At 38.6% G+C, this 26,848-nt stretch overlaps 1 protein-coding gene and 1 long non-coding RNA gene across 2 annotated transcripts; one reads left to right on the top strand and one right to left on the bottom strand.

Annotated features, from left to right (window-relative positions):
- Nucleotides 1-7,988: 7,988 nt before the first annotated feature.
- LOC133697312 (uncharacterized) lies at nt 7,989-9,380 on the bottom strand. The gene is made up of 5 exons (XM_062119788.1): nt 9,149-9,380; nt 8,857-9,040; nt 8,668-8,773; nt 8,463-8,579; nt 7,989-8,327 (listed from the first exon to the last, which is right to left on the bottom strand). The coding sequence occupies exons 1-5, from the start codon at nt 9,378-9,380 to the stop codon at nt 7,989-7,991; spliced, it is 978 nt and encodes a 325-aa protein (XP_061975772.1).
- A 3,952-nt stretch (nt 9,381-13,332) lies between these two features.
- LOC133698052 (uncharacterized) lies at nt 13,333-17,160 on the top strand. The gene is made up of 4 exons (XR_009842989.1): nt 13,333-13,664; nt 14,392-14,500; nt 16,005-16,060; nt 16,895-17,160. It is a non-coding gene; the product is annotated as an uncharacterized LOC133698052 (long non-coding RNA).
- The last annotated feature ends 9,688 nt before the right edge of the window (nt 17,161-26,848 follow it).

Raw genomic sequence — 26,848 nt, 5'->3', positions numbered from 1 at the left:
GGGCAAGGCTAGTTGATAAGCTACTGGGCTGATTCTTTTCATGATTTCATAGGGCCCGATGTATCTTGGCGCTAACTTTCCTTTCATACCAAATCTTAACAAGTGTTTCCAAGGAGCAACCTTTAAGTACACCCTATCCCCTATATTAAACTCAAGAGGTCTCCTTCGTCTATCGGCATAACTTTTTTGTCTGTCTTGAGCTGCTTTCATTCGATCTCTTATAATTCTAATCTTCTTTGATGTATCCTGAATAAACTCGGGCCCTATTAAATTCCAATCCCCTACTTCTTCCCAACATACTGGAGTCCGACATTTTCTGCCATACAAGGATTTATATGGAGCCATCCTTATAGTAGCCTGATAGCTGTTATTATATGTGAACTCCATGAGAGGTAAGTGATCCTCCCAATTTCCACCAAACTCCATAGCACATGCCCTCAATAAATCTTCTAGGGTCTGAATTGTCCTTTTAGATTGTCCGTCAGTCTGAGGATGAAAAGTTGTACTCATATTCAGTTTCGACCCTAATGCACACTGTATGCCAGGCCATAACCGAGAAGTAAATCGAGGATCTCGATTCGATACTATTGACAAAGGCACCCCATATAATCTCACTACTTCATCGACATATAATCTAGCCAATTTATCAACTGCGTCAGTCATTTTTATTGGTAAGAAAAGAGCAGACTTGGTCAGTCGGTCTACTATCACCTAGATAGCGTCATTACCCTTCTTCCCTCTAGGTAACCCAGATACAAAGTCCATTGTAATGTCTTCCTATTTCCACTGTGGTATTAACAACGACTGTAAGGGCCCCGCTGGCTTCTGATGTTCCACTTTCACTTGCTGGCATATAGGACAGCTGGCTACAAAATCTGCTATCTGTTTCTTCATATTTGGACACCAATAGAATTCCTTTAGGTCATTGTACATTTCTGTACTCCCAGGGTGTATATTGAGTCTTGTTTCATGAGCCTCTTTTAATAATTCCCCTTTCAAAACTTGGTCTCCCTGTAAATACATCCGTTTTCCCATTAATGCCATCCCATCATCCAAGATCCGGAAAGGAGTCTTAATACCCAGTTTAATCTTCTCCTTTACTTTATCAACTTCAATATCCTTTTGTTGTGCCTCTAACACTTTCTCTTGAAATATCAATTTTACCCTTAATTGAGCAAATAAGGAACCTTCAGGTCCAACCTCCACCTTGGCATCAATTTTTCTTAATTCTATTAGTTCTTTTTCATCACAATCATTCGGTTCCATAACTAATAACTTACTTTTTTGATCAGTAAAAATTTGTACCCGTGACCCATACAAACAATATCTCCAAACCCGTAAGGCAAAAATTACTGCAGCCAATTCTAAGTCATGTATTGGATAATTTGTTTCATGGGTTTTTAACTGTCTTGAGGCATAAACAATTACCCTCCCATGTTGCATCAACACACATCCCAAACCCTTCTTGGATGTATCACTATATATGACATACCCTTCCATTCCAAAGGGTAAAGTTAACACTAGAGCTGTGGTGAGTCTTCTTTTTAGCTCTTGAAAACTACTTTCACATTCTAATGTCCATTCCCATTTTGTTTCCTTCCGGGTCAAACAGGTCATTGGAGCTGCTATTGTAGAGAACCCCTCGATAAACCTCCGATAATATCCTGCTAGCCCGAGTAAACTACGTATCTTTGTCACATTTGTGGGCCTCTCCCATTTTAACACAGCTTCCACTTTCCTTGGATCCACCAAGATTCCTTCAGTTGAGATAACATGCCCCAAGAAAGTCACCTCTTTTAACCAGAATTCACATTTATTCAACTTGGCATATAGTCGATGTTCTCTTAGAGTCTGTAGTACATCTCTCAAATGTTCTTCATGTTCTATATATGAATTGGAATACACCAAGATATCATCAATGAACACCACAACTGACTTATCTAAATAGAGTCGAAAGACCCTATTCATTAAATCCATAAATACCGCAGGAGCATTTGTTAATCCAAATGGCATTACCAATAACTCGAAATGTCCATACCGAGTTCTAAAGCAGTTTTTGATACATCTAGATCTTTAATCCTCAATTGGTAGTACCCGGATCTCATATCTATCTTCAAAAATACCCTAGCTCCTTTGAGTTGATCAAATAAATCATCGATTCGTGGAAATAGATATTTGATCTTTATTGTCACCTTATTCAACTACTTGTAATCATTGCAAAGCCGAAGAGTTCCATCCTTTTTCTTTACAAATAACACCGGAGCTCCCCAGGGTGAGTTGCTGGGGCGTATAAACCCTTTATCTAACAGTTCTTGTAACTGAAATTTTAGCTCAGCTAGTTCTATCGGTGCCATTCTATATGGTGCTTGAGCTATGGGTGTTGTGCCTGGCAGTACATCAATTGAAACCTTTACCTCTCTCTCTGGGGGCAAACCTGGTAATTCTTCTGGAAACATGTCTGGGAAATGTCTCACTATGGGAAGATTTGCTAACTCATTATTCCCACTATTCAAGTCCATCACCATAGCGAGATATACCTCGCATCCTTTATTCACCATTTTTTGTGTTGTCATAGCCGAAATAAAACAATTTGGCATGACATTTTTCTCTCCTCTAAAAACCACCCCTCTACCCATAAGTCCACAGAAGGTAATTGTTTTTGCAAAACAGTCCATTTGGGCTCTATGCCTACGCAACCAATCCATTCCCAATATGATATCAAAATCATGCAATGGTAAGGGTATTAAATCTGCACTTAACTCACACCCTATAATGACAAGTTTGACATCCTTATACACTATATCAACATCTACCCTTTCCCCTAGAGGAGTACTTATAGCAAACCCCATCAAAACTCTATGTGGACTCATATCCAGTTTTTCTATTGTTTTATAAGCAATAAAAGAATGAGTAGCTCTCGAATCAAAAGGTAAAAACACAGGTTGGTGATTTAACAATAAGGTACCTGCAACAACATTTGGGGCAGTCTGAGCCTCCTCTCATGTAGTGGCGAACACCCGGCCTTGAGTTTGGTCACCCTGGGCTCTAAATCGACCCCGGCTACCACTAGCCCTTGACTGTGATTGTCTAGCAAGTCGTTCTACTGTAACTGATTGTTGTTGACTCTAAGACTGTTGTTGGGTCTGGATGAATTCTGACCTTCTAGGACAGTCCTTTCTGATATGTCCCTGTCCATGACAGTAATAACAACCCTTGCTCAAGTGTGGGCACTCCCTCCACCTATGCTCACCCCAACAAACATAACATCGTCTAGGCATAGTCAAACAGTCCCTAGGATGTTTCTGGCCACATCGGACACACTGAGGGTATGAAATTGATTTCTGATCAAAATTCCAACCAAATGATCCACTCTGTCCTCTTGACTAGCTTCCAATAGGCCCAATACCCGAACTCTGCTCCATTCCCGAAGTTATCTCCTACTTCCTTCTAAACTGACTAAACTGAGATTTCCCTTTCTTAGGAAATGGAGGTTTACTTTGAGTAAGATCAGTGTCCTTCCTCTTGCCAAAACCAACCTAACCCTGCTAACCCTCACTCATACATACTCTAATGCTTGGGCTGCTTCAATAAGTCCTCTAGAGGATTCAAACCACATAGCAACCAATCCTTGTCTAAGTTCCTGGCATAATCCATCCTGTAATCTGTCAATAATCTGCTGCTCCGTGGTAACAAACTATGGGGCAAATAAAGAGAGGTCATGAAATCTTCTCTTATAATCTAGTACTGTCATATTTCCCTATTTCAATGCCAGAAATTCCTATTCTTTTATTCTACACTAGAAAGGAGAGAAAAATCGGGTCTCAAACTGTTTCCTAAACTCGCCCCAAGTGCAAATTCCAGTAGTCCTTTGATATTGAATGACTTCCCACCATGTTTGAGCTCTATCTGAAAGTAATTGGGTAGCACAACTCACTTGCCAGTCCTCAGGTACCCTCATCTAAGTTATAACGCTTTCTACCTTCCGTAGCCACCTACCTGCAATTTCTGCATCCTGCTCACCTAGAAAAGCTTCACACCCCAACTCCCTCATATTCTTCACTGTCCTTACCAACATAGTTATATTATCGGAAGACACAAGAGTAACTGGAGCTGTCGATGGTGCTGGATCCACTAGAACAGTCGTTCCTAACATGCTTTCTATAACTGCTATAACAACCTATGCCTGGAAAACAGGGTCTGTTTATGGTGCTGGTGCAGCTACTGGTGGTGCTTGCGGGGGCACCCCTCCATGCCCCTAATGTCCCAGTCCCTCGGGAGGTAGTGCATTAACTTGATTAGGCCCCTCTTCAGCTTGTAGTCTGACTGATCCCCCAATACTCTGCTGTAGTGACACTGGATGTACATGTGAAGCAGTATCCTCTAAAGGATCCTCTTGACGTTTATCCATAGATCCGTTATCTTGAGCTTGCCTCTTCGAAGGGGAGGGGTCGGTAGTTACACCCTTTCTGGTTTGTACCATCCTGTAATAATACAATCATTTTCTTGTGAGTTTTTTTTATAACCTTTGTAACAACCCGGCTTTTCAAGCCCAAAACAATAGTAATTCTTTTTTATATATATATATACTTGACACACATGGTGCCGGTACTCAGCGAACCTAATCCCTCACATCATCAAAATACAATCCATACAATCAACATTTCATTTAAAAGTGAATCTTACATAAACACATAATATTATGGTTGCATGATTAGAAGTTCATATTAAAAATATACATACATAGACATGAGTTTGCATTCCTATCCTACTAATAGCCATTACGAATTTAAACAAAAGGATATAATAAAAGTTATACGTTCAGTACATTGATTCATACAAAATACATTGTGATTTAGAATGCATCTACATGATTCCTTGCAAAAGTAGGTTCCCATGTATTGGGTTTCCTAGACATCTTGTTGGTGTGACGTCCCTGCTGCAATACAAAACAGTTAAGAGAATGCAATTACTTAATAATAATGATGATGATGATAACTAAACGGTCTGACAGTTAAATGAAGCATTAACATTTATAATTTCTTCCTGTACTTGGTATAAACAACTTGTAGTACATATAGATGCACCAATTCTTGCAATCAACCATAATCTTAAACTCGGTTATCCTCTTAAGGCATCATTTGCTGAGGTTAACCGTTCACTTACCCCCGTCATCCACTTCGAATGTCATTAGCCAAAGCTAATCAATCGTTCGTCCCGGTCATCCATTCGGATGCCATTAGTCGAAGTTAATCATTCATTTGTCCCGGCCATCCATTCGGATGCCATTAGCTGGCTATTCTCCGGATAAGAGTCAAAATATGGTTCTTATGGGTGGTTTAACAAAACATGTTCCAATTACAAAAATTGCTTTTTTATTAGGAACCTTTTCTCTTTGTGGTATTCCACCTCTCGCCTGTTTTTGGTCCAAAGATGAAATTCTTAATGATAGTTGGTTGTATTCACCTATTTTCGCAATAATAGCTTTTTCCATAGCAGGATTAACTGCATTTTATATGTTTCGGGTTTATTTACTTACTTTTGAAGGGCATTTAAATATTTATTTTCAAAATTATAGTGGTAAAAAAAACAGCGCATTCTATTCAATATCTTTATGCCGAAGCTAATCAGTCATTCATCCCGGCCATCTATTCGGATGCCATTAGCCGAAGCTAATCACTCATTCATCCCCGTCATCCATTCGGATGCCATTAGCCGAAGCTAATCACTCATTCGTCCCGAGCATCCGTTCGGATGCCATTAGCCGAAGCTAATCAATCATTCGTCTCGGTCATCCATTCGAATGCCATTAGCCAAAGCTAATTAACCATTTGTCAACATTTAAGCATTCGACAATCTAATATCTGTTCTAATGCAATATGGTAATATTCATGATAAAGTATTTTATTATTCAAAGTATGAAAAAGGAAGGTGCAAGTCACCTACCTACTCCACTTGTGGGTTGTTCTTGTCTTGACGATGGTCCAATCCCGACCGCACCACCTAAGACATCAATGGTCACAAATTAGTACATTTGTATTTTTGAATCACATTCATCAGCACACTTATTTCAAGAGTTCATATGTTCACATTCAAGTGTTCCACATTTTACACCATCATACCATGAAATTGTTACTAGCATTTAAGTCATTTCTGCCTAGGAGGCTTATTGTAGAAATAGGCAGCGAGAACTGGTTCGCTGCAGGCAGCCCAATTCGACAGCAAGAATTGTTTCGCTGCAGGCAGCCAATTCGGCAATGAAAACTGTTTCGCTGATGGCGCCACAGTTTCGGCAAGAAATGCTAACTCGTAGTAGACAACTCAGTTTCGGCAGCGAATAACAATTTCGCAGTAGCCAACTCAACTTCGACAGCGATTTTCTGCAGACAACTCCACTTTGGCAGCGAATCGCAAGTTCGCTGCAGAACACGCCACTCGGCAGCAAATTGTTAATTCGCTGCAGACGACACAGTTTCAGCAGCGAATCACAAATTCGCTGCAGAACACACACTTCGGCAGCAAATTACAAATTCATTGCAGACAACTCAGTTTCGACAGCAAATACTAATTCACTACAGCCGACACAATTTCGGCAGCGAATCACAATTTCATTGCATAACACACAATTCGGCAGCGAATGCTAATTCGCTGCAGAAGACTCAGTTTCTGTAGCGAATCACAAATTCGCTGCAAACAACTCAGTTTCGGCAGCGAATGCTAATTCGCTGCAGCCGACATAGTTTCGGCAGTGAATCACAATTTCATTACACAACACAAAATTCGGCAGGGAATGCTAATTCGCTGCAGAAGACTCAATTTCGGCAGCGAATCACAAATTCACTGCAGCCAACTCAGTTTCGGCAGCGAATGCTAATTCGCTGCAGCCGACACAGTTTCGGCAGCGGATCACAATTTCGCTGCACAACATGTATTTTGGCATGAACACACACCACATATGTTGTAACAACCCCAACATATACACTATCACTAAGTTCCAGCAGAACACACACATTGAAACCATCAATTTTAGCACATAATCCTTCAACAAATCCCAGCAGAACACACATATTGAAAACCATCAATTACAATATATAATCTTTCAATAAATTCTAGCAGAACACACACACTAAAACCATCAATTTCAGCACATAATCCTTTAACAAATCCTAACAGAACACACACATGCTTGCTGGTCAACCCCATAGTTAAAGCCAACCCTCTACCATGATTTGTTATTTCCATTTTATTCATTTTTCTTTGTTAGATGTTCTGAAATTGGCTTCATTTCATTTATGTTTCCTTGTCCTCCTAGTTAATTTTAGTTTCCTTCACAGCTAGCTTAGGTCTTAGGTCAATTTTCTTAGGGTTTTCTTCTTCATTTTTGTTTCTGGTCTTAAGGAGAAGAGGAAGGGAGTTTCATGACCCATACCTTTCGGAAGGTTTGACACTATTCTTTCTCTTCTCCTGCTGGTTCTCCTCCTTCTTCTTCCTCTCACGTTGTCCAGCCCTCTTTTTCCTTTCCCTCTAGGCAGCTGTCCAATCTTCTCTCAAGGTCTCATCTTTCCCTTACACGTTCACAAAGCACTCTCTACTGGTTTGATTTAGGTTTCTGTTGGGAAAGAGGAAGGGAAGAGTTACATGCAGCTGCTGGAGACAACTTTGGGAAGAGGATGATCATCCTCTCTCTCCTCCTTGTATTTATACTCCCCATTAAATGAGATGGGTTGTTTAGGGGTTGGTTTAGATGTGTTCTTATCCTTGTTTTGGTCTATCTAAAACCGGTTTTACCCCTCCCTCCCAGCTCCTTAAGTTAATTATTATTATTATTATTATTATTTTAAAAATAAAAACTGTGTCACTGTCGATCAAGAAATCGGCAGCGAAAGCTGAGTCATCAATTCTCTCTCTCTATATATATATGTATGTATGTATATTTTTCTTTTAGGTGTTTACATTCCCCCCCCCCTTAATATGAATTTCATCCTTGAAATTTAAGAGGTTTCATACTCCATACCTGGTAGTTCAAATAAATTGGGGTACTTTTTCCTCATCTCAGCCTCCCTCTCCCAAGTTTCCTCTTCTATTTGAGCATTTTGCCATAAGATTCTGATGATGGGGATCTTTTTGCTCCGTAGCTCCTTCACTTCTTGATCTAGTATCCTTATGGGCCTCAATTCTAGTGTTACGTCTTCCTTGACTTCTACTAGAACCTGGGGTAGAACTCGGGCGGGGTCCACATCAGCCTTCCTTAACAAGGAAACATGGAACACATCATGGACCTTGGCTAACTGTGGGGGCAAGTCCACTTTGTAGGCTACTGGTCCTACTCGCTGTAAGATTTTGAAGGGTCCGATGAAACGGGGAGTTAACTTCCCTTTCAATCCAAACTGTAACATGTTCTTCCATGGGGCTACCTTCAGGAACACCTAGTCCCCCGTACTGAACTCGAGAGGTCTTCTCCTCACATCAACATACTTCTTCTGTCTATCCTGTACGGCTTTGATGCGATCCCTGATAGTTCTCACTTTCTTCGTGGTGACTTGGACCAACTCCACGCCATATAACTTCCGGTCCCCAATTTCCTCCCAACATAAAGGAGTTTTGCACCTCCTACCATACAAGGCTTCATATGGGGCCATCCTTATTGTGGCTTGGTGACTATTGTTATACGTGAACTCCACCAATGCCATGTGTTCCTCTTAGTTTCCTCCAAATTCTAGCACACATGCCTGTAATAGGTCTTCCAAGACTTGGATGACTCTTTCTGATTGGCCATCTGTTTGAGGGTGAAACGTAGTGCTCATGTCCAATCTTGACCCCAAGGCATGTTGTATGCTTGGCCAAAGTCAAGAGGTGAACCTGGGATCTTGATCCGATACAATGGACACCAGAATCCCATGAAGCCGTACCACCTCATTTATGTAGATCTTGGCAAGCTTGTCCACCGAGTCGGTCATTTTTATAGGCAAGAATAGTGCGGATTTCATCAACCGATCTACAATGACCCATATCGCGTCATTTCCTTTCCTCCCTTTGGGAAATCCTGACACGAAATCCATGGTGATCATCTCCCACTTCCATTCTGGAATTTCTAATGGTTGTAATGGTCCCACAGGCCTTTGGTGTTCAACCTTGACTTATTGATATATGCCACACTTAGACACATACTCAGCTATTTCCTTTTTCATATTAGGCCACCAATTGAGGTGTCTCAGGTCTCTATACATCTTAGTGCTGCCAGGATATATGGAGAACTTGGACTCATGTGCTTCTTGTAGAACCATTCGTTTGACTGTTTCATCATTAGGCACGTACAACCATTGTCCCATCATCAAGGAGCCATCATCCGCTACCCGGAATTTCATTTCTACCCCGGCCTCCATATTCTTCCTAATCTTGGACCCCTTCTTGTCATGGAATTGGGCATGTAGTATTTGTTCCCGATACGTTGGTCACACCAATAGTTGGGCTACTAACCCACCTTTGGCATTAATGTCCAAATCTGCACCCATCTCTTTCAATTCCGCCAATTGCTGCTCCCTTCCCACTGTTAACCTTCCCAGGGTGGCTTTTTGTTGTCGACTGAGGGCATCGGCCACCACGTTTGCTTTCCCCGGGTGGTATTCTATGGTGCTTTATCCACCTTCTTTGTCGCATGTTCAACTCCTTTTACGACATCAGATACTTCAGGCTCTTATGATCAATAAAAATTTGGGTTCGAGACCCATACAAATAGTGTCTCCATATCCTCAAGGCAAATACTACAGCAGCCAACTCCAGGTCGTGCACCGAGTAGTTCACCTCATAAGTCTTTAACTGTCTCGATGCATAGGCGATCACCTTCCCATGTTGCATCAAAACACACCCCAATCCCTTCCCCTAGGCATCACTATATACCACAAAACCCTCGATCCCTGAGGGAAGGGTTAACACTAGAGTAGTGGTGAGCCTCCTCTTCAATTCTTGGAAGCTTTTCTCACATTCTTCCGACCACACCCATTTCTTATTCTTCCTAGTTAGCTGGGTCAAAGGGGTTGCAATCAGGGAAAAACGTTCAATAAACCTCCGATAGTATCCTATAAGTCCCAAGAAGCTATGTATTTCGGTGACTGAAGTCGGTCTTTCCCATTTCAAGACTGCTTCGACTTTTTAGAGGTCTACAAAAACACCTTCGGCTGAAATGACATGTCCCAGAAACGTCACTCTCTTCAGCCAAAATTCACATTTACTCAGTTTTGCATATAACTGGTGATCTCTCAAGGTTTGTAAGGTTTGCCTCAAGTGTTCTTCGTGCTCCTCGAAAGAATTCGAGTACACCAGTATATATCATCAATGAATACCACCATAAACTTATCAGGGTATGGTTGTAAAACCCGATTCATCAAGTCCATAAAGAGGGCTGGGGCGTTCGTCAACCCGAATGGTAGCACTAAAAATTCATAATGTCCGTAACGAGTTTTAAATGCGGTCTTTGCTACATCCGCTACTTTAATCTTCATCTGATAGTACCCTGATGTCAGATCTATCTTTGAAAATGCCCTCACTCCCTTTAATTGATCAAACAAATCATCTATCCGAGGTAATAGATACTTGTTTTTCATTGTTATTTTGTTCAACTGTCGATAGTCAATATAAAGTTTATGGGTTCCATCTTTCTTTCTTACAAATAGGACCGGTGCTCCCCAAGGAGAATTACTGGGTCGTATGAACCCTTTGTCTAACAATTCCTGTAGTTGAGTCTTTAACTCGTTTAGTTCTGCCGGAGCCATCCGGTACGGTTGTTGGGCTATGGGTGGGGCTCTAGAAAAAGTGTCTATGGACACCTCTACCTCTCGCTCTGGGGGTAGTCCTGGTAGTTCTTTGGGAAACACATCTAGGAATTCCTTCACCACAGGAATATCCTTCAGTCGTGGACCTTCATCATCAGAGTTTAAGATGTATGCAAGTTATCCCATACATTCCTTTCTTAAAAGTTTTTGGGCTATTACCACCGATATTAAGGCAATCGGTTTGAGAATTCTCTCTCCTTAAAAAATCATTCTCTCGCCCTTAGGGGTTTGGAAAGTAACAGTTTTAGCATAACAATCTATTAGAGCCTTGTATTTACTCAACCAATTCATGCATAGGATTATGTCAAAATCATACAGCTTTAAGGGAATCAAGTATACTTCTGTTTCATAACCAGATAAACTAACCCCCACATCCACATACACAATATTTGTTTCAACCATGTTTCCCATTAGAGTTCCAATTACAAATCCCTTCTCTACTATTTCTACATTTTAGTGACAATTCTTTTAGCAATGAATGAGTGGGTGGCACCCGGATCAAACAACACATGCACATTAAAATCATTCAATAGTAGTGTACCTGCCACCACATCTGATGCAACCCTGACCTCCTCCTATGTCAGGTGGAAGACCCTCCCCGGGGTCCGATCATTTTGTGCCCTTGGTCTCCCTCGACTAGAGTTTGCTCCTGATTGAGAAGATCTCACTGGCCTATTCACGGTGACTGACTGTTGGTGGCTCTAACTGGGCTGCCAATAGCTTTGTACCTGTCCAGTGTTCCTTTTAGGGTAGTCCCTCTTGAAATGACCTCTTCCACCACAGTAATGACACCCTTGACTCAAATACTAGCAGTTCCTCCACCTATGACCTTCTCCTCTGCACACAAAGCATCGCCCGGGGGAAACTGAGTAGTCCCCAGGGTGTTTTTTGTCCACATTTTATACAAAAAGGATAGTCAACACCCTTGTGGTCACCGGTCCCAATTGAAGAGTTTTCCCTCGAGTGCGAATGTCCAACCATCACTCTCCCACTTAACTGTTAGTGGGGCGGTAACATCAAACTCCCTTTTTTCCTGTACTGCTCAAACACTCCACTTTTTCCTTTCTTCGGGAGCGGTGGTCTGCCGCTGAAATAGTCCCCATCTCTCTTTTTGCCTATACCCTGATGTCCCCCTTGGCTTTCTCCAATACAAGCCTATAGAGCTTGGGTAGCCTCAATCAACTCTCTCACAGATTTAAACCGTAAGGCGATCAATCCTTGGCTCAAATCCTGTCGCAAACCATCTCTCAACTTCTCAATCATATGTTCCTCTGTCAGCATATAGTGTGGGGCGAACAATGAGAGATCATGGAACCTCCTTTCATACTCCAATACCGACATATCACCCTGTCTTAATGCCAAGAACTCTTGTTCTTTCACCTTGCGATGGTACCTGGAATAAAACTGATTCTCAAACTCTGTCTTGAAATCACTCCAAGTTAGTGTCTCGGTTACACGCCTCAGCTGAACTGTTTCCTACCATGTCATGGCCCTACCAGACAGTAACTGGGTTGCACAATTTACCCTCAAACCCTCGGGTATGCTTATTTGAATCATGGTCTTTTCTACCTTCCTAATCCATCTTCCAGCTATCTCTGCATCTTGTTCCCCCATATACGATTCATAGCCCATTTCCCTCATACTCTTGACTAGTCACACCAGTGGCACCACGTTATCCATGGTCATGCTAGTCATAGGGGCTGCCTGTGGAATCTGCGTGGTGGGAGTTGTTTGTGTCGCCAAACCAGCCATGCCCTCCATCATTGCTTTAACTATTTGTACAAGGAGTCCCGTGTCTATATATTGTGGGGGCATACCAGTTGGAATAGTTGATGGTTGTGCTTCTGATCTTTCTTGCTGCTCTGTTGCAACTAGGGCTACTCCCTCTGTCTGGTTAGGCCTCCGCCCTTCCCCCACTACCGCAGCTTCCCTCTGTAAGATTTCGGGTGGTATTATCGGAGCATGAGATGCCGTATCATCCAAGGGATCTTCATCTTGCCAACCTTGGGCACCTTGGTTCCTGCCCCTCCTTTCTAAGGAGGGCGGCTCAGTTCGTGTCCCTTGTCAGGTGGGTACCATCCTGAAATTCACCACAGCAACACAATTATCAATGATCCTCAGGATCCAGACCAGGTGCTCTGATACCAACTGTAACAACCCGGCTTTTCAAGCCCAAAACAACAGTAACTCTTTTATATATATATACTTGACACACATGGTGCCGGTAATCAGCGAACCTAATCCCTCACATCATCAAAATACAATCCATACAATCAACATTTCATTTAAAAGTGAATCTTACATAAACACATAATATTATGGTTGCATGATTAGAAGTTCATATTAAAAATATACATACATAGACATGAGTTTGCATTCCTATCCTACTAATAGCCATTACAAATTTAAACAAAAGAATCTAATTGCATGATAATGGCTTGATTTGCTGAAAAATAGAAGGAATAAATTGATTTGAAACTATGGGTTTTGGGATTGCAACAGGGCAGGAACTTCGGCAGCCATATTTTTACTTTGCACCGTTGGATTAGATTGATTTGTGGATATGTTATTATACTCAATGTCACCTACATTCGGACCGGAGGGATTGCAAATATCAGACTTCGTTTGAGGGCTGTCACCGGAGGAACATTTCTGGAAAATCACCCTTCAAGACAGCTTTGTTCGTCGGCCGTTATATCATCGTTTCACCGTTGGATTGGTCTGGATTTTGGATATGTTATTCATCCAGATGTTATATAAATTCTGAACGGTTTGAATCGGAAAAGAACACTCCTAACAGAAATTAAACTTCCCGAATAGCAGGTCTCCAAATTTCAGGTCAGTCCACTATTGTTCTGATATCGGGAGGTTTAACTGTTGGATGTATGTTAATTTTGGATATGTTATTCTAATGATGATGATGTATAATTCCACCATTTGGATTTATTGAATTCTAAATTTACAGAATGATGTTTTAAGTTTGGTTTGAGAAAAATTGAATGAGAATATGAGGTTTAGCATAAAAAGTATGTTTTGGGACTAAGGATAATGGCAATGGGTTTAATGATGATGGTTGTGTTTGTGTTATGTTTGAGTCATGTTTGATGTGTTGATAAGTGATGATATAGTTAAATTCTATAAAGAATAGTGATTGACTAATACTTTGGTTGTGTTAGAATGGGAAATCATGTTGTAAGTTGAATTATGATATAAGGAATCATTTTGAGTGTGCTTTTGGAAAAATTTGGCATGTGTAGTCATTGATGAAATTTAAGTTAAATTACATTGTTTGGTGATAGATTAAATGTCTTGGGACAAAAGAAAATCGGTGACGAAAAGTCATGCCCTTTGGACATTGAAGATCATCGATGAAAAATTGAATTAAATGGGCGTTTAATGTTAGTGTAAATAAATTCTAATGTAAATGAATTTAAATGACAAATAAGAAAATAAAATACATTCATGGAAATTGTTTACGGAAGTATTCGATTTTGTGAATTTATGAATATTATGAATAAATCGGGAAGATTCAATAATGATTCAGGATGTTATATTAAAAATGTAGGAGAAGCATTCACTCGACTTCTCAGGAGCTCGTATAGTAGGAGCTTAAGGAGGGACTGCAAGAGGGGCACAACAACAACAAGGAAGAGCGAGTTGAGCTTCTGCAGCTGGTAGGTGTTCTATACCTACACTTTTTACGTAGCGTTAATTTACTAACTTATTAAATTCTTGGTCTTTGCGTCTATGGGTGAAACCACAAAGAGAGAGGATAAAGTGAAATAAACGACAAATTAAAAATGGATTTGAGTACTTGACTGGGTTAAGAATATGGATTACACTAATAGACTTCGTTGATGATCATTCCTCGAACTTGATTAGCCGGTCCCGAATGTAGAGGCTAATGATGTTAGTAAGGTTTGCTAACATCGGCATAATCATCCCTGAAAACGAGGGATACTGAACTTGATTAACTATTCAGGTGAGAATAGTTAATGATATTGACCGGTGCTATCAATATCGGCAATCACACGAAACTTGATTAGCCGGTCCCGAATGCGGAGGCTAATAATGTTAGTAAGGTTTACTAACATCGGCATAATCATCCCTGAAAATGAGGGATACTGAACTTGATTAACTATTCAGGTGAGAATAGTTAATGATATTGACCGGTACTGTCAATATCGGCAATCACACGAAACTTGATTAGCCGGTCCCGAATGCGGAGGCTAATGATGTTAGTAAGGTTTACTAACATCGGCATAATCATCCCTGAAAACGAGGGATACTGAACTTGATTAACTATTCAAATGAGAATAGTTAATGATATTGACCGGTGCTGTCAATATCGGCAATCACACGAAACTTGATTAGCCGGTCCCGAATGCTGAGGCTAATGATGTTAGTAAGGTTTACTAACATCGGCATAATCATCCATCAGCATAATCATCCCTAAAAATGAGGGATACTGAATTTGATTAACTATTTGGGTGAGAATAGTTAATGATATCGACCGGTGTTGTCGATATCGGCAATCACATGAAACCTGACTAGCTATTCCTAAAGTGAAAGCTAATGGTGTCAAGAATCTTGACATCAATATTTCCGGAAATATTCCTAGATATTATGGAAAGAAAAATCTGATTGGCTATTTCATGTTAGAAATAGTCGACAACATCAATCAGTGGTATTAATTTTGATGTTTACAATGAACTTGATTAGCCGATCCTGATATGGGAGACTAATAACATTAATGAAAATTTATTAGTGTCAGCATTCCCTTCCAAGTTTTAGGGGAGAGGTATTATAATGATATTTCCGATAGGGAATAATTAAAAATATTAATGAAATGGGGATTGACATCTTGATAGGATTATTCATTCGGCCTTGAAGAGGTGGATATTGATTGGAAATTATGGAATAAGATGGGCGGAGGAACTAGTTACCCGGTGATGGGCTAGTGGCATTAGTTTTGTTTTCTAATGACCGGAATATACAACTTGAGTTAAACTTACTTATGTGGTGTTAATATTGTCAGGATGACTGACTTGTCGGATTATAAATGGAATGTTGGACGATACCTAATTGTTAAACAAAAATGGTAATTTATGTTTATGTTATGGATTATTGAAGAAAAAAAAAGAGAGAGAAACTGATGAAGATCTAATTCTTGTGAAGGATGCAGGCAAATATCGTATCGCTTGGGACGTGAGAATAGAAGTTCATTAACCATGGTAGGTGTTATACACTTAAGGAATGCATATATATATATATATATATATATATATATATATATATATGATGTATTTTGAATTAATTAATGAATTCTAATTGATATAATTTGAGAATCATGTCCTGCGCACATGGAGGATGTCAAAGAAATTATGACTAATAATGTAAATATGTTGTAGTAAGGTTTCGTGTTGTTGCTGGCATTATAAGAATTTGGTGATAATTATACTAGTGTAATAAAATGTCAATAATAGTGATAGATAATGAAATTTGGCCTTAATTATAGTGGTCAAATGAGATTAGGTTGATGAATTAAATAGAATGATGTATGTATGGTATTCATATTATTTGAAGATGGATCGGATGTGAATATTGTGAAAATGATGGCAGGTTCCATGATAATGAGAGATTTTACTGAAAATCTAAAGAAACATTGGAATGTGTCGAAATAGGCACAAGAAATTTGTAAGTTGAATATATTTATAAACTAAAATTGGACCGAAATCATGACAAGTTTGACAACTTATATGGAAAAGCCATAATGGGTATAATAGATGTTGGGATTGAAATTGATATAAAGAGATAGAGTAAGAGGGAGAGAAATCACATGGTAGATATTATAATGGATTAAATGCGCTCGTGAGGTGAAACAAGACACAAAATGAAAATGTTGAATGATTCTAGGAAGGATGAATAGAGACGTAATAATGGAAGGATAAATGAGAATTTCAAGGAGCTATGATTGTATATCGTTGAATATATGTTTAATTACTTGTGCATGTATTGTGTGATTTTCCTTTTATGCTATATTTATTATATACATTATGAAATTGCAGGTCCTTCAGATTCACGCCAGGAGTAGCGTTTTAGGTCCTCTAGTCTCCTTTTGTATGATTGAATAAGAAGATGAACATTAATGTATTTTGTCTTTAAGGAACTAAATGACTTAATATGTAATAGTACTCCTTTTACATTAAGTGTCGGACATAAAAATGTATTATTCTGTATTTGTAATCTTAGTTTGTTTACTTGCAATTGTTATGAATTATGTGTGTTAATGGGAAAGAAATGAGCATGCGAAATGTGAGGCATGTACCATGAATGATGTGTTGTTAAGGTTGTACATGATTATGATATGATTGAGAAATGAGTATAACTATACAGGATGATTGTCGATAACTTGGGACCTCCAGGTATAAAGGAAACTCTGCCGAAATTTCAGTGGAAATTTCGGCAACTCTCGGATAAGTTCGGTGGATGAAAAAAAAATACCCATTTTTTTAAAAGTTAAGGCTCAAAGTTCTTTTATGAATGTACGAAATTACAGGGTGTTACAGTAGTGACGCAGTTTTCACTGACGATTCCATGCATCAACGATGACTCTTTTTTCTCTATTGATTTCATTTGTGAATCGTGGATTAGTATTCGTTGTCGATTCCATCCGTCAGCCGTGACTCAATTTTCAAAGTTGATTTCTCGTTCTACAGTGACTCAGTTTTAGCTGACGATTTCTGGACCAGCATTGGCTTTGTGTTTTTAACAATTCCATGCGTTAGCCATGAATCTATTTTTGCTATCGATTTCATGCGTAGGTCCTGCTGTCGATTCCACACGTCAGGTGTCACTCATATTTCAGTTGTGATTTCAAGCTCTCCAGCAATTATGTTTTTGTTGATGATTTCTGGTTAGTAGTGACGCAGTTTTCACTGACGATTCTATGCGTCAACGATGCCTCTGTTTTCCCTATTGATTTCAATTGTGAATCGTAGATTAGTATTCGTTGTCGATTCAATCCGTCAGCCGTGACTCAATTTTCAAAGTTGATTTCTCGTTCTACAGTGACTCAGTTTTTGCTGACGATTTCTGGATCAGCATTGGCTGTGTTTTTGACAATTCCATGTGTTAGCCATGAATCTATTTTTTCTATCGATTTGATGCATAGGTCGTGTTGTCGATTCCACACGTGAGGTGTCACTCATAATTCAGTTGTGATTTGAAGCTCTCCAGCGATTATGTTTTCGCTGACGATTTCTGCTCAGTAGTGACACAGTTTTCACTGACGATTCCATACGTCAACGATGACTCTTTTTTCTTTATTGATTTCATTTGTGAATCGTGGATTAGTATTCGTTGTCGATTCCATCTTTCAACCGTGACTCAATTTTCAAAGATGATTTCTTGTTCTACAGCGACTGAGTTTTCGCTGACGATTTCGGGATCAGCATTGGCTTAGTGTTTTTGACAATTCCATGTGTTAGCCATGAATCTATTTTTCCTATCGATTTCATGCGTAGGTCGTGCTGTCGATTCCACAAGTGAGCAGTCACTCAGATTTTAGTTGTGATTTCAAGCTCTCTAGTGATTATGTTTTCGCTGACGATTTCTGGTCAGTAGTGACGCAGTTTTCACTGACCATTCCATGCGTCAACGATGCCTCTGTTTTCCCTATTGATTTCAATTGTGAATCGTGAATTAGTATTCGTTGTCGATTCCATCTGTCAGCTGTTACTCAATTTTCAAAGTTGATTTCTCGTTCTACAGTGACTCAATTTTCACTGATGATTTTTGGATCAGCACTTACATAGTGTTTTTGATAATTCCATGCATTTGCCATGAATCTATTTTTCCTATCGATTTCATGTGTAGGTCCTGCTGTCGATTCCACACATCAGGTGTCACTCATATTTCAGTTGTGATTTCAAGCTCTCCAGCGATTATGTTTTCACTGACGATTCCATGCGTCAACAATGCCTCTGTTTTCCTTATTGATTTCAAATGTGAATCGTGGATTAGTATTTCTTGTCTATTCAATTTGTCAGCCATGACTCAATTTTCAAAGTTGATTTCTCGTTCTACGGTGACTCAATTTTCGCTGACGATTTCTGGATCAGCATTGGCTTACTGTTTTTGACAATTCCATGCATTAGCTATGAATCTATTTTTGCTATCAATTTGATTCTTAGGTCGTGCTGTCGATTCCACACGTGAGGTGTCACTCATATTAGAGTTATGATTTCAAGCTCTCCAGCGATTATGTTTTCGCTGACGATTTCTGTTCAGTAGTGACGTAGTTTTCATTGACGATTCCATGCGTCACTGATGCCTCTGTTTTATCTATTGATTTCATTTGTGAAACGTGAAATAGTATTCGTTGTCGATTCCATCCGTTAGCCGTGACTCAATTTTCAAAGTTGATTTCTCGTTCTACGGTGACTCAGTTTTCGCTGACGATTTCTGGATCCGTAGTGACACAGTTTTCACTAACAATTCCATGCGTCAACGATGACTCTGTTTTCCCTATTGATTTCATTAGTGAATCATGGATTAGTATTCGTTATCGATTCCATCTGTCAGCCGTGACTCAATTTTCAAAGTTGATTTCTCGTTCTACAGTGACTCAATTTTCACTGATGATTTTTGGATCAGCACTTACATAGTGTTTTTGATAATTCCATGCATTAGCCATGAATCTATTTTTTCTATCGATTTCATGCGTAGGTCTTGCTGTCGATTCCACACGTCAGGTGTCACTCATATTTCAGTTGTGATTTCAAGCTCTCCAGCGATTATGTTTTCACTGACGATTGATGGTCAATAGGGACGCAATTTTCACTGACGATTCCATGCGTCAACAATGCCTCTGTTTTCCTTATTGATTTCAAATGTGAATCATGGATTAGTATTTCTTGTCTATTCAATTTGTCAGCCATGACTCAATTTTAAAAGTTTATTTCTCGTTCTACGGTTACTCAATTTTCGCTGACGATTTCTGGATCAGCATTGGCTTACTGTTTTTGACAATTCCATGCATTAGCCATGAATCTATTTTTGCTATCAATTTAATTCGTAGGTCATGCTGTTGATTCCACACGTGAGGTGTCACTCATATTAGAGTTATGATTTCAAGCTCTCCAGCGATTATGTTTTCGCTGACGATTTCTGTTCAGTAGTGACGCAGTTTTCACTAACGATTCCATGCGTCACTGATGCCTCTGTTTTATCTATTGATTTCATTTGTGAAACGTGAAATAGTATTCGTTGTCGATTCCATCCGTCAGCCGTGACTCAATTTTCAAAGTTGATTTCTCGTTCTACGGTGACTCAGTTTTCGCTGACGATTTCTGGATCCGTAGTGATGCAGTTTTCACTAACAATTCCATGCGTCAACGATGACTCTGTTTTCCCTATTGATTTCATTAGTGAATCGTGGATTAGTATTCGTTGTCGATTCCATCCGTCAGCCGTGACTCAATTTTCAAAGTTGATTTCTAGTTCTACGGTGACTCAGTTTTCGCTGATGATTTTTGGATAAGCACTTACATAGTGTTTTTGATAATTCCATGCATTAGCCATGAATCTATTTTTCCTATCGATTTCATGCGTAGGTTCTACTGTCGATTCCACACGTCAGGTGTCACTCATATTTCAGTTGTGATTTCAAGCTCTCCAGCGATTATGTTTTCACTAACGATTGATGGTCAATAGGGACACAGTTTTCACTGACGATTCCATGCGTCAACGATGCCTCTGTTTTCCTTATTGATTTCAAATGTGAATCGTGGATTAGTATTTCTTGTCTATTCAATTTGTCAGCCGTGACTCAATTTTAAAAGTTTATTTCTCGTTCTACAGTGACTAAGTTTTCGCTGACGATTTCTAGATCAGCATTGGCTTAATGTTTTTGACAACTCTATGTGTTAGCTATGAATCTATATTTGCTATCGATTTGATGTGTAGGTCGTGCTGTCGATTCCTCAGGTGAGCAGTCACTCAGATTTTAGTTGTGATTTCAAGCTCTGCAGTGATTATGTTTTCGCTGATGATTTCTGGTCAGTAGTGATGCAGTTTTCATTGACGATTCCATACGTCAACGATGGCTCTTTTTTATCTATTGATTTCATTTGTGAATTGTGAATTAATTTTCGTTGTCGATTCAATCCGTCAGCCGTGACTCAATTTTCAAAGATCATTTCTGGTTCTATAGTGACTCAATTTTCGTTGGCGATTTCTGGATAAGCATTGGCTTTGTGTTTTTGACAATTACATGCGTTAGCCATGAATCTATTTTTGCTATCAATTTGATGCGTAAGTCCTGCTGTCGATTCCACAAGTGAGCTATCACTCATATTTCAGTTGTGATTTCAAGCTCTCCAGCGATTATGTTTTCGCTGACGATTTCTGGTCAGTAGGGACGCAGTTTTCACTGACGATTCCATGCGTCAACGATGCCTCTGTTTTCCTTATTGATTTCAACTGTGAATCGTGGATTAGTATTTCTTGTTGATTCAATCCGTCAGTCGTGACTCAATTTTAAAAGTTTATTTCTCGTTCTACGGTGACTAAGTTATCGCTGACGATTTCTAGATCAGCATTGACTTAGTGTTTTTGACAACTCCATGCGTTAGCTATGAATCTATATTTGCTATCGATTTGATGTGTAGGTCGTGCTGTCGATTCCTCAGGTGAGCTGTCACTCAGATTTTAGTTGTGATTTCAAGCTCTCCAGTGATTATGTTTTCGCTGACGATTTCTGGTCAGTAGTGACGCAGTTTTCACTAACGATTCCATACGTCAACGATGGCTCTATTTTATCTATTGATTTCATTTGTGAATCGTGAATTAATTTTCGTTGTCGATTCAATCCGTCAGTGATTAGTACTTAAAAGTGCATTTTTATCAAGATTTTATGTCATCATTTTGCACTTAGAGTATCAATAACTCCTTAACTAAAGCATGTTTTATAATAACATATCTAATTATATAAGATACCTTTAATTTATGGTTAATGTTCATCTTAAATGCAGGCCTATCACATAAATGAAAGAATTGATTGATGAGTTGAAGTACTGAAATTGAAAGGACAAAAAGATGGCCAAACTTAGAAAAGAGATGCTGGTGCAGTCCAAACTGGAACACTGTTTGGTAATTGGGTCATATCTGGAGCTGTAGATCTTGGATTTAGGTCCAGTTTATATGGATGGAAAGATAAGACAAAGGCCTACAACTTTTATGTGGAGCCCAAGATTTAAAAAGGCCATTTTCAAGTCCAAATTATAGCAACAATGAATAAGTCCGAATCTGTCCTGCAGCCCAGACATTGTTCAGTGTTCAACCCATATCTCGAGTTCTGGAAGTTTAAATGATCTCAAATTTTTACCCTGGAAAGATGAGACAATTTCCTAGAACTTTCATGATTTAAGTTTGTTCAAATTATGATGTCATCAATGACGTTTTTGGCAAACAAGAAGATAAGAATTGTCACCAAGTCAAGATGTGGCCACCCACTCATCAATTAGTCAACAAATCAATATCATCAATTAGTCAACAAATCAATAGTTCTGAATTTTGGCCTATAAAAGGAGGCATTTGCCATGTATTTAGGCATCTTGGTTTTCAGATCAAGATCATGCTCTTGCTCTCTCTTTATATTTTGTAATGCTTAAGTTTTGCTTATAATTAATCTCTTGCTTATGCTTTTCATTTCCTTTCCTTGTTTATTTATGTTTCTTTCTTTCATTATGTTTAACTAAGTTTATTATGTCAAGGTGAAAAGGGTACACTAATGGTGTAAGAATAAGTATAATATAAACTTAACATGGACCTTAATGTTGGATACTAACATGCTTTATATTTGCTATCTTGTTCACTTATAATACTTTGCTTGTTAAATGGTTAATCTAGATTTATGTTGTATAACATTTGGTACAACAAATACTTGGCACTTTCATAGCCCATACTGTATGGTATAACCGACACCTGAGCTATGAAAGGAACTTGATTTGTTGTTAGCATAAGTTATAATCATGAATGCCTGACAACATTTACAAGTATTAGCATTATTCGAATAAGATAACTAATGTAATCATGTTAACAATTTATAATCTGATTGGAACCTCCTTTGTGTGTGGTTTCCAATTGAATAATAAGAGTTTATACTATACTTGTTTGAAGTACCATTAGTGGATCCTTTAACCTTGACATTTGTTGTTATCATTGTTTAATCCTTACGTTAATCTTTCATCTCAAAGTTCTCATCAACTTCTTCCTCTTCTTCTTCACTATTATTATTATCACTATTATTATTATTATTATTATTATTAGTACTATTGTTGTAGTATTATTGTTGCTTATAATTTATACAAGTAACCTCCCTGTGGTTCGACCCCGGTCTTGCCGGGTTATTTATTACTTCGACACTCCTGCACTTGGGAAAAAACATCAATCTTTTGGTCGTGTCAAGTTTTTGGCGCCGCTGCCGAGGAGGTAAATTCTTGTACAATAATAGTATTTATTTTATTTTCTCTTTTCTCTTTTCTCTTTTCTTGTATCTAACTTTGTTTCTTTTGTTTTGTTTCTCTTTCTTTTATTTTCTTCTTCCTTTTATTCTCTTCTTACACGTGCATGAGAGTGTGGTCACGTACATTAAGTGGTAGACTTTGTAGGGTATCCTCATCATTTTCAGAAAATATAGCTGAAGAAGATAACCAATCGCTTCATAATGAGAATAATGAGAATATTCGGGTTAGAACTCTTAGATCCCACATGAATCCCACAAGAACAAGTGCACCCTCATGCATAGTTTTTCCTCCTGATGCATCTCATTTTAATTTTAAGACAGGCATTATTCAACTTTTACCATCTTTTAATGGCCTAGATTTAGAAAATCCATACTTGCATTTAAGGGAATTTGAGGAGGTTTGCAACATGTATAATAACTCAAATTGTAGCATGAACACCATTAGATTGAAGCTTTTTCCTCTTTCATTAAAAGATAAAGCTAAAACATGGCTACAAAATTTGAGACCTGGATCCATTCGTGCTTGGGATGAAATGCAACAACAATTTTTAAAGAAGTTTTTTCCATCCCACAGAACAAACTCTTTCAAAAGACAAATCATTACTTTCTCTCAAAAACCAGGAGAAACATTTTATCAATGTTGGGATAGGTATCGAGACTTACTTAATACTTGCCCCCATCATGGTTTTGAAACATGGAGATTAGTTTCACATTTTTATGAAGGGTTAACTCCTAGAGATAGGCAAATGGTTGAATTGATGTGCAATAGAACTTTTGAGGATAAAGACCCTAATGAAGCAATGGAGTACTTAGATTTGCTAGCTGAAAATGCACAAAATTGGGACACCACAGGTACTTATGAGGCACCAAGTAAAACCCAACCTCATACATCTAGTAGGGGTATGTACAACCTTAGGGAAGATCATGACCTCCAAGCCAAGTTTGCATCTTTAGCTAAAAAAGTCGAAGCACTAGAATTGAAAAAGAGTGGTCAATTAAAATATGTTCAAGACATTGCATGTCAAATATGTGAAACCAACAAATATTCAACCAACGACTGTCCAACCTTGCCTTCTTTTAAAGAATGTCTCCATGAACAAGCCCATGCATTAAACAGTTTTTAAAGGCCCAATCATAACCCATATTCGCAAACATATAACCCTGGTTGGAGAAATCATCCAAATTTCAGTTGGAAGAGTGAGAACAATAATGCTCAAACTTCACAGCCACCGTTTCAAGCACACCATAATTTCCAAAATTCTCATGGATATGCACCTCCTTATGCTCCCCCTCCTAAAAGAAATCTTGAGGAAACATTGCATGCATTTATTGAAAAGCAAGAGGCAATTAACACTCAACTTGCTCAAAGCATGACAGATTTTAAAGATACTCTTGCAAAGTTCACATCTGCTCTCAGTTTCCAAGAGAAAGGTAAGTTTCCATCTCAACCACAACAAAATCCAAAGGGGCAATACAATGTAAATGCAAGTAGTTCTGGAAGCCAACACATGGATTAGGTCAAATCAGTCATCACTCTTCGTAGTGGTAAGGTTATTGAAAAACCCATTCTTGAACCTTGTGAGAATGATGATGAGTCAATCTCTGAGGGTAAGGAAGAGGTTGAATCTGATCATTACAAAGAAAAGACTGATTCTCCGCCAGCACTTCCATTTCCTCATGCCATGACCAAACAAAGGAAAGTCAATCACAACTCTGAAATCTTTGAAACTTTTAAACAGGTAAGGATCAATATACCTTTGCTGGATGCTATTAAACAGGTTCCTTCTTATGCTAAATTTTTGAAAGATTTGTGCACTGTGAAGAGAAAACTGAATGTGAAAAAGAAAGCCTTTTTAGCCGAACAAGTAAGTGCCATTCTTCAGAACAATAATGCTTTGAAATATAAAGACCCTGGTTGTCCTACAATTTCTTGCTTTATTGGAGAACATAAAATTGAAAGAGCCTTACTTGATCTTGGAGCTAGTGTGAATTTACTTCCATATTCAGTTTTTCAAAGTCTCAATCTAGGTGAGTTAAAACCAACTTCTGTAACTCTTTTACTTGCCGATAGATCTGTAAAAGTGCCTAGAGGAATAGTTGAAGATGTGTTAGTACAAGTCGATAAGTTCATTTATCCTGTGGATTTTATTGTCTTGGACACACAACCTGTTGAAGCATGCAATTCATTTCCTGTTATTTTAGGGCGTCCATTTCTTGCAACTTCTAATGCATTGATTAATTATAGGAATGGACTGATGAAGCTATCTTTTGGAAACATGACATTAGAGATGAATATTTTCAACATTTACAAGCAACCTGGAGATGATAATGATTTACAGGAAGTGGACTTTACTGAAAAATTAGTTCATGATCAATTTCAAACCACTTCCAATGAAATTGAGATTGATGAATCTGATGATTTGCAAATGGTCTATTTTCATGAAGAATCAAAGGCAAGTAATTGGAGACCACAAATTGAGGAATTGCCGCCATGATCAATTGAGCCAATACCTTCAAGTGTTCAACCACCAAAACCTGATTTGAAGCCGTTACCCCTCAATCTCAAATACTCATTTTTGGGAGAAAATGAAACTTTTCCGGTAATAATCTCTTCCAAACTTAATGCACAGCAAGAAGGTAAGTTATTACAAACTCTGAAAATGCACAAAAATGCATTAGGATGGACCATAGCTGACATAAAAGGAATTAGTCCTTTGATTTACACTCACAGGATTTATTTGGAGGAAAATGCTAAACCCTCTAGAGAAATGCAACGAAGGCTTAATCCTAATATGAAAGAAGTAGTGAAAAATTAAGTCATTAAGCTTCTAGATAATGGAATCATTTATCCTATTTCTGACAGCAAATGGGTAAGTCCTACTCAAGTGGTACCTAAGAAGTCTGGAGTCACTGTGATAACAAATGAAAAAAATGAGTTAATTCCAACTAGGACTATTACTGGTTGGCGCATGTGCATTGATTATAGGAAACTTAATTCAATGACTAGAAAAGATCATTTTCCTTTACCTTTCATGGATCAAATTCTAGAAAGAGTTGCAGGTCATGAATTTTATTGTTTCCTAGATGGCTATTCAGGCTACAACCAAATTGAAATTGCATTGGAAGATCAAGAGAAAACTACTTTCACATGTCCATTTGGTACTTTTGCATATCGAAGGATGCCTTTCGGATTATGTAATGCACCAGCCACGTTTCAAAGATGCATGCTTAGTATATTCAGTGATATGGTTGAACGTTTTCTTGAGATTTTTATGGATGACTTTTCTGTTTTTGGTGATTCATTTGATGATTGTTTGACTAACTTAGAAAAGGTTTTGAGCAGGTGTGAAGAGAAGAATCTTGTATTGAATTGGGGAAAATGTCACTTTATGGTAACAGACGGCATTGTACTTGGTCACATTGTTTCATCAAAAGGAATTGAGGTTGACAAATCTAAAATCGAGTTAATTGCTAACTTGCCAACACCAAAATC

Source organism: Populus nigra, chromosome 6 (assembly GCF_951802175.1).
Source record: "Populus nigra chromosome 6, ddPopNigr1.1, whole genome shotgun sequence".
NCBI lineage: Eukaryota > Viridiplantae > Streptophyta > Magnoliopsida > Malpighiales > Salicaceae > Populus > Populus nigra.
Note: the sequence above shows the minus strand (reverse complement) of the source record. Positions and strands in the feature narration are given on the sequence as shown.

Coding starts and splice junctions, on each gene's coding strand:
- LOC133697312 (XM_062119788.1), bottom strand. CDS start 9,380: ATGGAGGCCGGGGTAGAAATGAAATTCCGGGTAGCGGATGATGGCTCC. Junction 9,041..9,148: donor TGAGTATGTGTCTAAGTGTG/GCATATATCAAT, acceptor ATTTCGTGTCAG/GATTTCCCAAAGGGAGGAAA. Junction 8,774..8,856: donor GTATCGGATCAAGATCCCAG/GTTCACCTCTTG, acceptor ACCCTCAAACAG/ATGGCCAATCAGAAAGAGTC.